Source organism: Anomaloglossus baeobatrachus, chromosome 6 (genome assembly GCF_048569485.1).
Source record: "Anomaloglossus baeobatrachus isolate aAnoBae1 chromosome 6, aAnoBae1.hap1, whole genome shotgun sequence".
Classification (NCBI taxonomy): Eukaryota; Metazoa; Chordata; class Amphibia; order Anura; family Aromobatidae; genus Anomaloglossus; species Anomaloglossus baeobatrachus.
This window is the reverse complement of record NC_134358.1, coordinates 438880227-438896573: the sequence shown is the minus strand read 5'-3', so window position 1 is coordinate 438896573 and position 16347 is coordinate 438880227. Positions and strand designations below refer to the sequence as shown.

At 44.1% G+C, this 16347-nt stretch overlaps 1 protein-coding gene across 2 annotated transcripts in view; it reads right to left on the bottom strand.

Moving 5' to 3' along the window:
- Window positions 1-16347, bottom strand: part of ABHD5 (abhydrolase domain containing 5, lysophosphatidic acid acyltransferase) — a 45856-nt gene that overhangs the window by 11827 nt on the left and 17682 nt on the right. For both annotated transcript variants that reach the window (XM_075316639.1, XM_075316638.1), the window contains exon 2: window positions 2096-2181. In XM_075316639.1, coding sequence (XP_075172754.1) covers window positions 2096-2181 — 86 coding nt within the window. The remainder of the gene's footprint in view (window positions 1-2095; window positions 2182-16347) is intronic.

The following is a 16347-nucleotide window of genomic DNA, read 5'->3' as shown; positions in this document are numbered from 1 at the left end:
ATAATGAGGAGTGTCAGGAAATAAATAACAATAAGTAATGTTGTAATAAGAGTCCAAATAGAAAAGTATGGGCAAAAAAGAAAGGATAGGAGTCATGACATACCACATCATACACAAATAACCGGCTATATGCACCCTTGTGATAAAGCCTAGGCGAAACGCGTCAGATGTTTGTGGTAAGGTACTGCACGTAATTATTTGGGATACTTATATCTACATATGGCAGGTATTCCTGTTTACACCCGGTTAGACTCCACTGCTCATTGTTTTGAGCCACTGAGGGATTATTACAATTATATTTTTTTTTTATTTTGTTGTTCCTCCATGTCATTGTCTGGCTGTGCACATCGTTTATTATATTTTATAATTTTTTATGCTTCAATAAAGATTTTCTAAAATTGCATTGTAGCTCTTTGTAGGTTTAGTTTGGTTCACTGCGAACTACATAGCCATTATGATTGTATTGGCTCTTTTTTGAGTGGTGATCAAAATATATAGGTTATAGAATATTACAAAAATATAAATAGTTCCGTACTGAAATATCAGAATAACTACCCATGGTGGGAGTGAGATGCAGCATCACACAACCTGTTCACAAGTGGGGCACTGTCTTTAGAAGAAAGCAGCCATGTTAGGTCGAGCTCACATGTCCTGCAATGATCAGTTACAATAGATAGTCTATGGAGAACGGATCTGTTAAGAGATTGCGATTTATCTTCCATTTGAAATGGATTCTGTAAGAAAAAAACAAATCCTTTACAAATTCAAGAACGGAAAACTAAATAGCAATCTGTTAACGGATCCGTTCTCCATAGACTTCAATGTTTAAAAAACAAAGCCGTATCCGGCAGACATCAGTTAATTAACAATGGACACAAAAAAAAAAAAAAAGTTGTATTTGAACATTTTTTTTTTTTGCCAAAGGATCTCTGCTTGATCAATTCTAACGGATGATTACTGGGCATGTGAACTCAGCCTTATTTCTAACACTTGATATTTTTTTTTCAAGCACAGCGTTTGTACTTTCATTAGGTATGCGCAAACGGAATACAGTGGAACCTCAAATTACGAGCATAATTGGTTCCAATAGTGCGCTCTTAAACCAAGTTACTCTTATATCAAAGCAAATTTTCCCATAGGAAATAATTGAAACACAGACAATTCGTTCCACAACCCAAAAATATTTACTGTATTTATACAAACCTATTACAGTAATACAAAATATGCACTGTATTCATATAAAATTATCACAGTACACTAATAAATACTGTACAGTAAAAAAAACAAATTAAACTGCACTTTAGCTTACAATAGAATTGTTGGTGTGCGGGAGGTACAATACAAGCAATGTGCAGTACTGGTTAGCAGAAAGTACAATACTGTATCCACAAATACAAATTGATAGACATACTGTATAGTATATACTGCACTGTACAATGGTATACTGTGTACAGTACATATGGACAGAAAGTTACCTCCAGAGTGGGTCAGAGCGCGGTGAAAGGACAGAACCGGAAGTGTGCACGGTGAGTATTTGCTTCTCTTACAAATCACTGCTCTTAAACCAAGTTACAAATTTGTAAAAAGCTTTGCTTGTCTTGCAAAACGCTCTCAAACCAAGTTACTCTTAAACCAAGGTTCCACTGTATAAACTCAGTTTTTTGTTTTTGTTTTTTTTTATAATTTCCCAAAATTTGTGGATCCAAGTGAATCCCAATTTTGGACGATTCACTTTGGGCAAATCCAGTGAAATGACGTCTGGTGGCCGGGAAGAGGATAAACACAAAAAGATTAAAAAAAAAAAACCCATGTTGAAGAACCAATCACCACTCATGCCCTCCCCATGACTGTCCCACCGCTGCCCAGCAGCCAGCCTGTGATTATCACTGAAGGAATAATGAAAGTGAAAAGGAGGAAAGGCAGGGAGCAGCAGTAGTGGGACAGATATGGGGAAGGCTGAGGAGGTGAGCATTTAACCCTTTCTAGGTGGATTCATTTTAATCGAATATCCCCCTCCCTTAATTTGCTCAACTTCTACATTTATACTTTAATCCACATCTTCATGTCCACTGGTTCCTTGAACAATTTTACTTACACTTCAGCATTTTGTCTTCAGCCTCCTGTAGATGAGCCAGAGATGTCGGGCACCATGCAGGCAGCCAGCTGGAAAGCCATCCTGATCTAGAACAGAGGAAAATAATAAAAAAATAGAATAGGTTATATATAAAAACACTTGTTCTACAGCCACATTTAAAAAAAATAAAATTAAATCTGATGTCATTAAACAATAGTTAAACACAATGACCGTAAATGAACAATACCCAACTGGGCAAGTTATCAACTATCAACAGAGGAAAAAAATCAGGAACGGTGGCAGGGGTTCACTTAAGGCCCCGTCACACTAAGCAACATCGCTAGCAACATCGCTGCTAACGAACAACTTTTGTGACGTTGCTGTGTGACATCCAGCAACAACCTGGCCCCTGCTGTGAGGTCGTTGGTTGTTGCTGAATGTCCTGGGCCATTTTTTAGTTGTTGCTGTCCTGCTGTGAAGCACAGATTGCTGTGTGTGACAGCGAGACAGCAACAACTAAATGTGCAGGCAGCAGGAGCCGGCTTCTGCGGAGGCTGGTAACCACTGTAAACATCGGGTAACCAAGAAGCCCTGTCCTTGGTTACCCGATATTTACCTTTGTTACCAGCCTCCACCGCTCTCACTGTCAGTGCCGGCTCCTGCTCTGTGCACATGTAGCTGCAGGACACATCGGGTTAATTAACCCGATGTGTGCTGTAACTAGGAGAGCAAGGAGCCAGCGCTAAGCATTGTGCGCTGCTCCCTGCTCTCTGCACGTGTAGCTGCAGCACACATCGGGTAATTAACCCGATGTGTGCTGTAACTAGGAGAGCAGGGAGCCAGCGCTCAGTGTGCGCTGCTCCCTGCACGTGTAGCTCCGTGCGCTGGTAACCAAGTTAAATATCGGGTTGGTTACCCGATATTTACCTTAGTTACCAAGCGCAGCAGCTTCCACGCGGCGCTGGGGGCTGGTCACTGGTTGCTGGTGAGCTCACCAGCAACTCTTGTAGCCACGCTCCAGCGATCCCTGCCAGGTCAGGTTGCTGGTGGGATCGCTGGAGCGTCGCAGTGTGACATCTCACCAGCAACCTCCTAGCAACTTACCAGCGATCCCTATCGTTGTTGGGATCGCTGGTAAGTTGCTTAGTGTGACTGGACCTTTAGTTTACACTGTGCATAAAGATTTAATCTACACAGATTGAGAGTTAAGGCCCAGTCACAGACACACACACACGACTTACCAGCGAGCCCGATAACGATTCTACCTTATAAGGATCGCTGGTAAGTCGCCTGGAGATGTCAAACAGTCAGACCTTACCAACGACGCAGTAACGATACAGTTCGCAGTAGCGACCTGTATAACGATCTCGGCGGTCACTGGGACCCTGTCACACAGCGTTGCGTCCTGCCCAGCAGGACATCGCCTTTGAAGAATATGGTCCAGACCATTTGGTAACAACTAGCGATCTCACAGCAGGGGCCTGATCGCTGGTGTCACACATAACGAGATTGCTAACGGGATCGTTACTGCGTCACCAAAACTGTGACTCAGCAAGGATCGCGTTAGTGATCTCGTTGTGTATGACGGGGCCTTTACACCATGTTATTTTATGGCCAACTTTTCATTTATCCATTGGTTCGAAAGACAAAAAGTATTGAAAATAAGGCGTAATTTAGGATTCAGCTATACGTAGATCATATTTACACTCCTCAACATTGCAACATCAAGAAGGAAACTTTATGGAATTCGGAAAATCACAGAATTGATACACATGTCAATGATTGGCAAATGCTGAAACAAATTATGCATAATTTTCAAAACATCACAATTTATTCAGTATCGAGTAAGAGTGCCATGAGAAGAAATTCTCACAATTACACACCTTGGCACACTAAAGGCCACTTTACATGCTACGACAATGCTAAAGCGATGTCGTTGGGAGGGGGGTCACGGAATTTGCGACGCACATCCGGCCGCATTAGCGATGACGTTGTGTGTGACACCTATGAGCGATTTTGAATAGTCGCAAAAACGTTCAAAATCGCTCATCGGTGACATGCCCCCCCCCCTCCTCCCAATTATCGTTGCTGCTTCTTCCACGATGTAGTTCGTCGTTCCTGCGGCAGCACACATCGCTCCGTGTGACACCGCAGGAACGAGGAACCTCCCCATACCTGCGTCCCGCCCGCAATGAGGAAGGAAGGAGGTGGGCGGGATGTTAGTCCCGCTCATCTCCGCCCCTCCGCTTTGATTGGGCGGCCGCTTAGTGACGTCGCTGTGACGCCGAACGAACCACCCCCTTAGAAAGGAGGCGGTTCGCCAGTCACACTGACGTCGCTAGGCAGGTAAGTAGTGTGACGGGTCTGAGCGATGTTGTGCGCCACAGGCAGCAATTTGCCCATGTCGCACAAACAATGGGGGCGAGTGCCCACGCTAGCGATATCGGTACCAATATCGCAGCGTGTAAAGCGGCCTTAAATCTGAGCAATGTTCTGTCACACTGAATACACGTAGGCAGCAAATCATCAAAATCTGCAGCTGGCAGCTATTATTGCAATTGCCAACCAATTATGTTTCAGATGGACAGGTACAATGATGCTACAGGCCTTGCCTCAGTAATATGTATTGAGTTAGTTAATAAAATAAGGGGCCTCTGGATATAAAATATCTGATGGATGTTAGCCCTCCCAGTGCTATTGCTTGTGCTGCGTTTGGACTATTTACTTCACTTCCTCCTGCTACATTGAGCCCTACACTACACATTATAATATTAGATATATTACACACACAAAATATATATTATATATACACATACACACATTTTATACACACACACACACACACACACACTTTTATGTGAATAGGTAATAGTGAGCAGCCTGCAAGACTTAAAGCTTAATTGTCAAATAAAATTTTAGACATTAAATCAATACTACACATGAAAATAAGCAACGTTGTAATGTATCTTATCAGACAAATCTGCTTCTTTCTCTGCCAGAACTGATCAGTCATTATCAGAATTCTCAATTCGGAGGTAAAATCTGTATTCAGTGAAGACTTTCCCATTACTGACATCAGAGTAAAAAAAACTGGGGAAAAACAGGTTTTATGCCACGCTAGGAAACCACGAGCATATTTATGATGCATTGTTCTTTTATTTAGATCATTCCAACGCGTTTCGGAGACTCATCTGCCTCCTTCCTCAGGGAAAAGATTCTTTTCCCTGAGGCAGGAGGCAGATGAGTCTCTGAAACGGGATGAGTCTCTGTGACGGGGCCGCTGCTGAACCAAATAAGCGCTCTTCCACGTCTGCAAAGGGGTTGTGACTGGCACAACAACACCAGGTGAGTGCATTGCTCTTTCATTTTTTCGCCCTGTAAACCGGGTAAGACCCTATTGTTCCTTCTGGTCTCACACTACAGCACCATTACTGACATAGGAGAAGGAAGCTGTTACTGATGAGATTCTATGTAGATAGAAGGGGGTGGAGCTCTGCCTCTAGCTCCTCCCTCCTTCAGGCTACATAGAATCCATAGCAACTGCCTTCTCCTCTATAGGAAAGTCTTCTACCATGTCCTGCAGGGTCTCCTGACATACTGGACTTCATTGATAGGCAATTGTAAAGGGAACTGCCAGCAGTGGATCTTGGCAATTTGCGTGACCAACTATATTCAGAGTGGCAGACATTCCTAAGTCAACCATTAATAAGCCTTAATGGATAGCAACCAAGATCTGTAAGTGCGTGTATATCTGTGAACAGCGCTCATACTTGACAATGAGCAAATCGAGAGGTTTTGAAATATTTCTATAGGTTTTTTTCATCATTTGCATTTCATTAATTATCAATCCTGTGATTTCCATCAATGGCTTTTCCTTCTCAGTATTGCAATTGCAAATGTTGAACAGTGTGTATATAAATGGTAGCACGGTAATCAAAAAGAGGAACTAAGGAGTTTGTTTTTTTTCCACTGTTGCAATAATAATTAAGTGTTGTGTCAACCATGTTTACATCAGATAGTGCAAAGTACATTTCATCACCAAATCGTTTATAACCGACAATGTTGTGTGTACTGAGGAAATCATCCAGCCCTTTTTGAAAGCCGTTATAGTATCTGCCATTACTACCTCTTGTGGGAGGCATTCCACAGTCTGACTGCTCTAACTGTCAAGAACCCTTTCCTATTTAGCTGCCGGAATTGCCTTTCTTTCACTCGCAGGGAATGCCCCCGGTCCTTAGTATTGTTTTTGGATGGAATAAGTCATGTGCCAGTCCTTAATATTGACCAGACATGTATTTATACAGGGGCGGAACAATTGCGGTCACAGGGGTCACCACTACGACCGACCCAGGGGTTCAGGGGGCCCGAGGAACTCAGCACTTGTTTCACCTGGATGTGCATCCAAGTGTGCAGATGCAGCTGAAATACCTTGCAGCACTGACGGTCTGGTCCCTGCGCTGCAAATTGCGGCGTCACAGGAGGCAGCAGCTAGTTCTGGAGCTAACAAAAGTCTCCCGGCTACTTAAGCAATTGCATATTCCCTGCTCTCCATGCCCATAATCCTGCCAACCTCTTTCCACTGAAGCCGAGAGGTGGGCGGGCTTATGGGCGTGGAGAGCAGTAATAGCAGCACAGTGATCACCCAGCCATTGGCTTTGTGCATCTGCTCGGCAATGGATCCCCCACTGGGCGCCTGACAGTCTCTCCTTTAGCATACAGCATATATGCTGCATTTCCATCCATCAGAAGAGGGGAGAAATGCTGAGTATTGCCTCCTCCGCAGCACAGCCATCCCCTGCACTCAGTGCTCTGGAGCCTAATAGGAATAAGCCCCGCCTACCGGGAGTAAGCCCCACCCACAGGACGGAGCTGCTGTGAAGTCTCAGGCCTGTGCAGGGAGTGCTGCAGAAATATGAGACTTCTAAGGAGTTTGTATCCCTCTCCCCAGCACTGCCATTGCTCTGTAGTCGGCAGTAGTAGGAGGGGGAGGCTCCAGAGGAACACAATGCGACCTGAAGTGAGTACTGGAGCTCTCTGAACGATGACTCTAGCCCCACTACCTACTTCTATCCTCTTATTTGCCTCTCACAGCTGCACTCTCCTGCCCCTTCCGCACTGCTCTGTAACTGATGATATGCCACACCGCTGTCTTGTCATGGTGGCCGGGTCTCCTCATCTTCATGGTTTGCTGTTAAACATCCAAAATTTCTTACTTCCTTGTACATAGTGTGTACAAAATGCTCACATATACAGTATATAAAAATCTAGTGTATATGTCTGCATTTGTGTGAATGTGTACATGTGTGGCATTTTTAAAATTCAGATACTAAAAAAGCAAAAACCTAAAAGGGGGCAAAAAAAAAAAAAAAAAAAAACACAACAAAATACACCACCACCATTATTAGATGCTACATGAATAAATCTATAATATTATTTATAGCACAAAAATAATGTACAGCAAACAAAAAAAAAAAAAAAAAAAAAAAAGAAAAGAGGATAGGGCTATATACTGGGATGGGGGACAAAGATAAAAGCATGGGATGGAACAGCTGGGTGCTGAAGGAGATAGGCTCTTTCCCTCAGCACCCAGCTTTCCCATGCTTGGCTATATATTTTTCCCTCTGCACACAGCTTTCCCATACTCTGATATCCATCTTGTCCTCAGCGCCCAGCTGATGCTGAGTGCTTGGTCACCCACCCATGCTCTGTTATACATCTTTCTCTTAGCACTCAACTTTCCCATGTTTTGCTATACATCTTTCCCTCACCACCCAGCTTTTTCCCATGCTCTGATATCAAGGGCAAGTTGGGTGCTGAAGGGAAGTTGTATAGCAGAGCACTGGAAACCTGGGTGCTCAGGTCAAGATGGATACCAGAACATTGAAAGCTGGGTACTGAGGGGAAAAAGGTATATTGGAGCATGGGAAAGCATGGTGCTGAGGGAAAGAGCCAAGTGTTAGCGTAATCATGCTGTACCCCGAGGGGCCCCTGCCCTCTAGTTATGCCACTGTATTTATACATAGAAAAAAAAACACATCTCAGAGGAGATCTTATTTTATAAGCCAACTTTTTCAACTTCTCATATGTGCGGCCTTCCAATAATCTAGTTGCTCGCTTGAACCATCTCTGCCATCCAGACCACACAATTGCAGCTAGGTACGGTATCTTTTTCCTTCTCAAGCCTCTAACTTCTGATGGGAGAGACCTGTCAATAAGTGACAGCTGTTGAGAAGTCCACCCTTCAAAAGGTTCTCAGGAATTCCACTCTCAGAATAAAAAAACATACCTGACTGTAATCGCACAACCAGGCTCAGATTCATGCTGCTCATGGTTCCACTGAATTATTTTTTTTTTTTATTAAAAACCAACACAACACCTGATTGGATGCCCCATATGTGCGTTGCATTTACAGTGTACATCTCGTTTCCAGTAACTTTTCAGAATAAATTCTGGCCATTGTATGACTTGTGACCTGCAGTTTTCCCCCCTGCCTGCTTTCCCTCTAAGGCTACATTCATATCTATTTTTACATGTGTGTAAAACCACATCTTTTTCAAGTGTCATCCATTCCTATTGCACCTGTTTTTTTCTCATCAGTCCCCAAAAAAAAAATTAAGCAGGTGAACAGTCAAGTTTTTTTATCCATTGACTCTTCACAATGGATTAGTTGAAAATGGATGAAACTCAATTGGACAACTGAAGTATGCTTCCCGTGTTCCATCTCCTTCATATAGAGCCCATAAACTTTAATGGCAGTCTGATCCACAAACCAGATGAGAATAGGATAAGCTCAGAGTCTCGCAGACCAGATATGGAACAGTTTTTTTGTTGTTTTTTTTGTGGTTTTTTTTTTTTTTTTTTTTTAAATGGATGTGGTGTGTATAAGGATCAATGAAACTCAACGGCTTCATGTGCCGTCTACAGATGAACATGCAGTGTGTACACAATTAGGTTATGTGCGCACGTGAAGTATTTGGTGCAGAAATTTCTGCATCTCTTGGCAGGATAAACACTGCGCAAAATAGTCATTTTTTTACCATGCAATTTATATTCCTACAATTAAGAGACTTTTTGGTGACAATCTCATCACATGATGTGAGGTCAAAAAGGGCCTCTTGCAGGGTTATCTGGAGATAAACAATGGGGCCCCTAGGAGAATGGAGGCCCGGTGAAAATTTCCCAATTTGCTCTCCCTTTTTCCTAATGCCAGTCATGCATACCAGCCTGTCCCCTATTCAGTTCTTTTAGACTCCTGCAATTCAGAGACCTTTAGTCACATGTAGTTTTGAGCGCGTAGTTAGCGAGTACTGTCCGCTACTCGCATATTCATTACAAGTAGCGGGTGCAGTGTAAGTCAATGGGAAATACTCGCTAAGCAGCAAGTAACCTGAAAGCCGTACTTTTTGTGCAAGTAGCAAATAGTACGGCTTTCGGGTTACTCGCTACTTAGCAAGTATTTCCCATTGACTTACATTGTGCCTGCTACTCGTAACAAATATGGGAGTAGCGGACAGTACTCGCTAACAGCATAGCGAGTACAAATAGCTAACTACTCGCTCAACACTAGTCACATGACTATGAAGTCACCAAAGGTCCTTAAACAATCTGAACCTTAGAATGCAACTGCTGGAGTCCCTAAAAGAGTGGGGCCCTTAGAAATTGTGAAGTTTTACTCCCCCTAAGGCTGCTTTCCCACTTCCGGTTTTAGCAGAGCCAATCCGGCTCTAAAACCTATGCAACGGATGCGGCGACAAAACCGCATCCTTTGCATAAGTCCTTTACATGCGGCCCAGCCGGTTTTTGACGCTTGCGGCAGGCTACTGAGCATGCGCAATGGGGGAAAAAAAAAAAAAAAACCGCATACGGCGGCCGAATGCGGTGTTTGCCGCAGGACGCCGCATGCGGCATCCATAGACATGCATTGCAAATTGCGCCGCATCGGACAGATGCGGCACAATGCGGTTTTTTTTTTGCCGGACAAAAAAACCGTGCCAGGCAACGTTCCATCTGGCCGCCGCATCGGCTAAATCTGCCACATGCAGCAAAAACCGGACGGAACGCAAGCCCATGCGGCACAATACAGCACTAATGTAAGTCTATGCAAAAATAACGCAATCGGCGGCAAAAAAAAAACAAAAAACGGTTGCGTTTTTTCTGCAAAGCGCCGGATTGTGCCGCACAGGAAAAAACGGATGTGTGAAAGCAGCCCAACGCTGGCACTGACTAAACAAGAGCTTATTTTTGGAGTAGCGTTTCCATTTCAAGCACACTGAAAAAATCCTGTAAATTCATGCGAAGGCTTATTTTGAGGTAGGTCTTATATTCAAGGAAACATTATGTCCTCTTGATGGAATCCTAGTCAGAACATCACCGAGTATTGGAAAACACCTGCATTTAATCTATAAATTGAAAATTGGAGTCTGAAAGGGAAAATAGTGGCCACACAGAGTGTTAAAACACAAACTTAAAAAAAAAAAAAAAATATTCTGGGCTTTGAAAGAGAAAGTAATAAGAGACCTGACTATACTGTGTGAATTGCATGTTTTGTTATCTGGCGTTTGAGTGTAATGACTTATTGCACTGTACAAGCAGCTTCAGAAAGGTCTATTCTTACATGATGAACTAATGCTGGAACATCATTGGGGAAAAGGTCAAGAACTGCGTCTGTACTTTGCTTCTGCCTAGGGCCGATCGTCAAAACGTGCCTCAGTCTTTACACGTACTCTGATCACTTCTATTGTGCAAGTGAAGTGGATAGAAGGTTGTTGTGTCAAAGTTCTGGTCATATAACAAACAAAAAAAAAAAAAAAGTGAAAACACGAACATAACTTAAGATAATTAAAGCTCCTTATACCAGTCAGAGATCACAGCTCTAACAGCCACATGTCCTGTTAGCCAAAGTGGGGGAGAACTTCACTATTCTTCAAATTGTTGCGGATTCAAGTCAAATACTTTTTAGGACTCTTTTTGTCCATGGAAAGGGCAGTGTTCTAGAGGTAAAACAATGTGAAGGCGGGGGGGGGGGGGGGGGGAGAAGCAGGGTCTTATACATAGTTGGAAACCAATTATTTGTAGGTAGTGATGCAACCAATGAGGCTAATCAGTGGAGAGTTGGTCAGAATTCTATACAAATGATTAGAGATTCAGAGAACCTCTAAACTCAGTGCAGTGCACATCAGGACCCCATTCTCAAGATCTCAAGACAGATCTGGTTCCCTTCGTGGGTACAATTTTCTCTTATGTGCCATAAATAAGGGAAGAAAAAAAAAATAAAAAAAAAAAAAAATACAGGGCTGTCATGTCTGCATATGGACGGCAATGCCCAAACTGCCTGCGGATATCCAAACCAAACTGACAGCCTCAGAGGCGCATAGGAACCTGCCGTTTGTACACGCACTAGGTTTAGGCTGTGTGCACACGTTGCGTTTTTTACCGCGGAAACGCTGCGTTTAGAACCGCAGCGTTTCAGTGGCAAATTGCATGCGTTCAGCTTTCCCATCAAAGTGTATGAGAAAGCCGAAAAATCAGTGCACACGCTGAGTTTCTAAACACAGCGTTTTGGATGCCAAAAATCGGTGCGTTAAGAAAACAGCATGTCACTTCTTTTGTGCGTTGTGGCTGCGTTCTCTCCCCCATTAAATCAATGATGTGGGGTCAGAACGCAGCTACACCGCAGTGAGCTGCTTTTTTGTTTCGGTCCGCGGGCTTTGTCGGCATGCCAGAACGCAGGCATTTACCTGGAAGTGAGGTCAAGAGGTTTCCTGTTGACCTCACTTCCTGGCAAAGTCCTTGAAAGCCCCCGGTGTCGCCAAAGTGCCCGCCCCGACCCCGACCCCCCTCCCGAAAATCCAACATGGCCGCGCGCACAGTAGCGCACCGGCCGCCCTGCTCCTATGATTTCTGTCGCATGTGACTTGAGACATGCGACAGAAAAATGCCCCCCAGGCCCTGCCCGGTCACCCCCTATTCCCCCCCTTACCTGTCCGGTCGCAGCGCTGATCCCCCGCGGCCCCCTCCTCCTTCACAGCAGACGCCGGCCGGTCACATGTGCAGAGCAGCTGACAGCCAGCACTGTGTTCAGTGTGAGCTGTGCTGGCTGCTCGGCACTCTGCAGCTGTGACCCGGGGAGAGTGGGTGCAGATTTTTGGCACCCACTCTCCTCAAATGGAGGGTCTGCCCTCCTAGAAAATGGGGGATACGTTCCCTGAACGTGCCCCCATATTCTAGAAGGTCCAGAGCCGACGTGGGACGTCCAAATGGATTTCTGCGGACCCATTTTTTTCAAATCTTTTGATTAAATTGGAGAACAAGGGAATGATTTGGGGAGTGTTTTTTCTAATAAAAAATTGTCATTTTTTTTTTGCTTTTGTTTACTGTCAATTAGTTATGTCTGGTATCTGATAGACGCCGTGACATCACTAATTGCTGGGCTTGATGCCAGGTGACATTACACATCTGGTATCAACCCCATTTATTACCCCGTTTGCCAACGCACCAGGGCGCGGGATAAGTTGGGGCGAAGCGCCAGGATTGGCGCATCTAATGGATGCGCCACTTCTGGGGCAGCTGCGGCCTGCTATTTTTAGGCTGGGAAGAGTCCAATAACCATGGCTCTTCCCACCCTGAGAATACCAGACCCCCAGCTGTCAGCTTCACCTTGGCTGGAGATCTAATTTGGGGGGACCCCACGTTATTTTTTTTTCAACTCTTTAATTTATAAATAAAAAAAGCCTGGGGAGCCCTCCAAATTGATCACCAGCCAAGATGAAGCCGCCAGCTGTGGTTTGCAGGCTACAGCTGTCTGCTTTACCCTGACTGGCTATCAAAAATAGGGGGGACCCCACGCCATTTTTTTCATTGTTTTTTGTTTTTTTTTTATAAATACTAAGCTAGGCACCCTTTAGTGCCACATGAAAGGTACTAAAGGTGCCAGCTTAGAATATGCAGGCGGGGGTTGGACGTTATATATATATTTGACATCCCTTCATCCATTGACGCTTTTTAGGCTGTGTGCCCACAATCAGGGTTTGCAGCGTTATGGGCGCTGAGTGTTTTCCCTGCATCCATAACGCTGCGTTGTGCAGTAGAAGCACAGTGGAAGGATTTTTGGAGATCCCATGCCCACTGTGCTTCTTTTCTCCGCAGCATAAACTGACCAGTGGCGTGGCTTCCCGAGCCTCAGCATGTCAGTTTATGCTGCGGAGACGAGAGTGTTTTCTGCAGGTAGCATAGAGCTCCACAGCAGCCTGAACCCAAATCGTGGGCATGGGCAGCTGCAGGAAGGCTGACACTGTACTAGACGCCGTGTCGCTGGATCATGGCCACATAGCCTTAGGCCTGTTTCACACGTCAGTGATTCTGGGACGTTTGAGCTTTTTTTTTTTTTAAACATACCAGAATCACTGACATACGCAGACCCATTATAATGAATGGGTCTGCTCACACGTCAGTGATTTTACACTGCACGTGTCTCCATGCGGCGTACCCGCGTGTGCGTGATTGCCGCACGGAGACATGTCCATTTTTTTCTGGCATCACTGATGTTCCACGGACCACGCAGTGGTGTGGTCCGTGAAACACATGCCAGAAAAAAAACGTGCTTTTAAAATAAAAATCATTTTAACTCACCCGGCGTCCAGCGATGTCCTCTGCAGCCTGTTCTCCCTGCTGCTTCTGAGCCGGCTCATTATTGTCGCGCATATTCATGATGCGCGACACAGCCGACCCGGAAGCAGCTGCTGCAGGGGTCAGCACCAGCCGGATGCTGCACTGCGGGAGCGATCAGCACCATGGAGAGCGGGAGCGGGCGCAGGTGAGATGATTACTGAGTGCAATCACGGGCCACGGAGAACGGAGCCCGGATTGCACTTAGACAACCCACGTGTGCCGTGATTCACGGCACACGGAGGGACATGTGCGTGTTTTACACGCCAGTGAAAAACGTCAGTGTTTTTCACTGACGTGTGAAACGGGCCTAAAAGTGAGAATATTGTTGCTACAGCAACATTTTGGGGGAAGTAGCTGTGGATTCAAAATGCTTAATATACTCCTGAATAAAATCCTTGAGAGGTGCAGATTCCAAAATGGGGTCACTTGTGGGGGTTTTCTGACGTATAGGTACCCAAGGGGCCCTGCTAATGTGACATGGTGCGCGAAGTTTATTTCAACTTTTCCAAAATTCAAATGGTGCTCCTTCCATTCCAAGCCCTCCCATTTATCCAAACAGAATGTGGAGAAGGAAATGACATCACAGGTTTTTTTCCAAAGGTCTGTTCAACCAACTTTATTAACACTGACAAGTCTTAAAAAACGCACCTAGAAAAACGCATGAAAAACGCATGTGTTTTCGATGCAGTTTCTCAAAAAGCATTGTTTACAATTCTCCCCTCTGCCAGAGGGTGCGTTTTTTTCCGCGCTGAAAAAAACGCAACGTGTGCACATAGCCTTAGACGGCTGTATTTTGTGATCTTAGGGTATGTGCGCACGTTGCGTACTAGCCCAGCACCGTAAAAAGGTGCGCTTCAGAGCGCAGCTGAAAAGCTCCGTTCTGAAGCGCATGGTGCCGGCGAGAACGTGCGCTCTGCCTGCAGCTCCTGCCATAGACAGTGCAGGAGCTGCCGGCAACGCGCAGGAAAGAAGTGACATGTCACTTCTTTTTGCGCAGCGCTTCGGCAGGCTATATGCGCACAATGTATCTTTTACTGAGTTTTTGGTATTTGTTTTTTTTATTAAATTTGTGGTCACAAAAGATGTATTCAAAAGCATGCATTTCCTTCACCCAGCAAAGTCTGAGAGTTCTATTTTGCTGTACGCACACCATCTTTTTTTGGCTACGTTTTTGAAGATGAAGCATGTCAATTCTTTTTATGTTTTGTCCCTATGTTTGAGGACGGGCACATCAATCCCCAGCTGACTCAGGGTCGGCGGGGTATTGATCCCTGGTATCTGGCCAGATGCCGGTCCCTATATAAAAAGCCTATGGGGACCAGAATCCAGTGCAAAAGGAGTAGGAGCAAGCGCTTCATACTTACCGATTCACCAAGTTCCTTTTCCTGAAGAAGGAGACAGTTGGGGTCTCTGAAACGCGTAGGAATGAAATAAAAGAATCGTTTATTTGACACTGATGTTCGTGGTCTTAAAGCGCGGCGAAAAACCTGTTTTTCCTCCAGTTCCCTTTTGATGATCTAGGATAGTGATGGCAGGCATCTATGAGATTCCCTCCATCACAATCTGTAAGTGAAAGTAAATAAACACAAAACAACCAAAAAAATCCTTTATTTGAAATAAAAGACAAAAACAACCACCCTCTCTTTGACCGCTTTATTAGCCCGCAAATCACCCCTGCAGGTCCGACATAATCCACACGAGGTCCCACTACTCTTCCAGCACTGCTACATCTGAAGCTCACAGCGAGTGCCATAGAATATGACTGCTCGCTGTGAGGTTCAGGCAGAGACGGAAGTGAGCCGTGTGATCAACAGTGACGTCACTCAGGTTAGCCGCAGCTGGAGTCCTTCACCTGTGACCGCAAATCACCTGAATGACGTCACTGCTGATTGCGCAGCTCACTTCAGTCGCTGCCTGAACCTCACAGCAGGCAGCCATGTTCTATGGCTTCTGGAAAGTCAAGTGTGACATGACCTATTATGATTGGTGGATTCTGCATTATCAGTGGTGTTCTGTCATTGTAATCCAGTCTCCGATGAGAAGTAAAACTGCTGCAAATGCTCGCTGAAAGTTCAAGAAATTCCAGAGGCCAGTGTGAAAATTGCACGTTGAATAAAAAAAAAAAAAAAAGAAAAGCTAAGTAAAATATAATTATATATATATATATATATATATATATATATATATATATATATATATATATATATATATATATATATATATATATATATATATATATATATATATATATATATATATATATATATATATATATATATATATATATATATATATATATATATATATAGAAAACAAATTGATTTAATAGGTCATTTTCTGATTGTTTATTAAAAATGAAGTGATTAAAAAGGGACACTAATGGTAGATTCTTATCCTGTCTACATTTGGTGTAAGCAAAACTTCTTTATGTAGTAAAAATGTTTTCTAGGAAGTGACCTGTTTGAGCAGCACTGGCTAAGGTACAGAGTTTACATTATAAATAAAAAAAAAAAAAAAAAATAAAATAAAAAAAGGGAATACACAATTAAAAAGTAAGCCGATTTCAGCCTGAGGAGTTTTACACTGGCTTTGGACAGTAGGAAAGT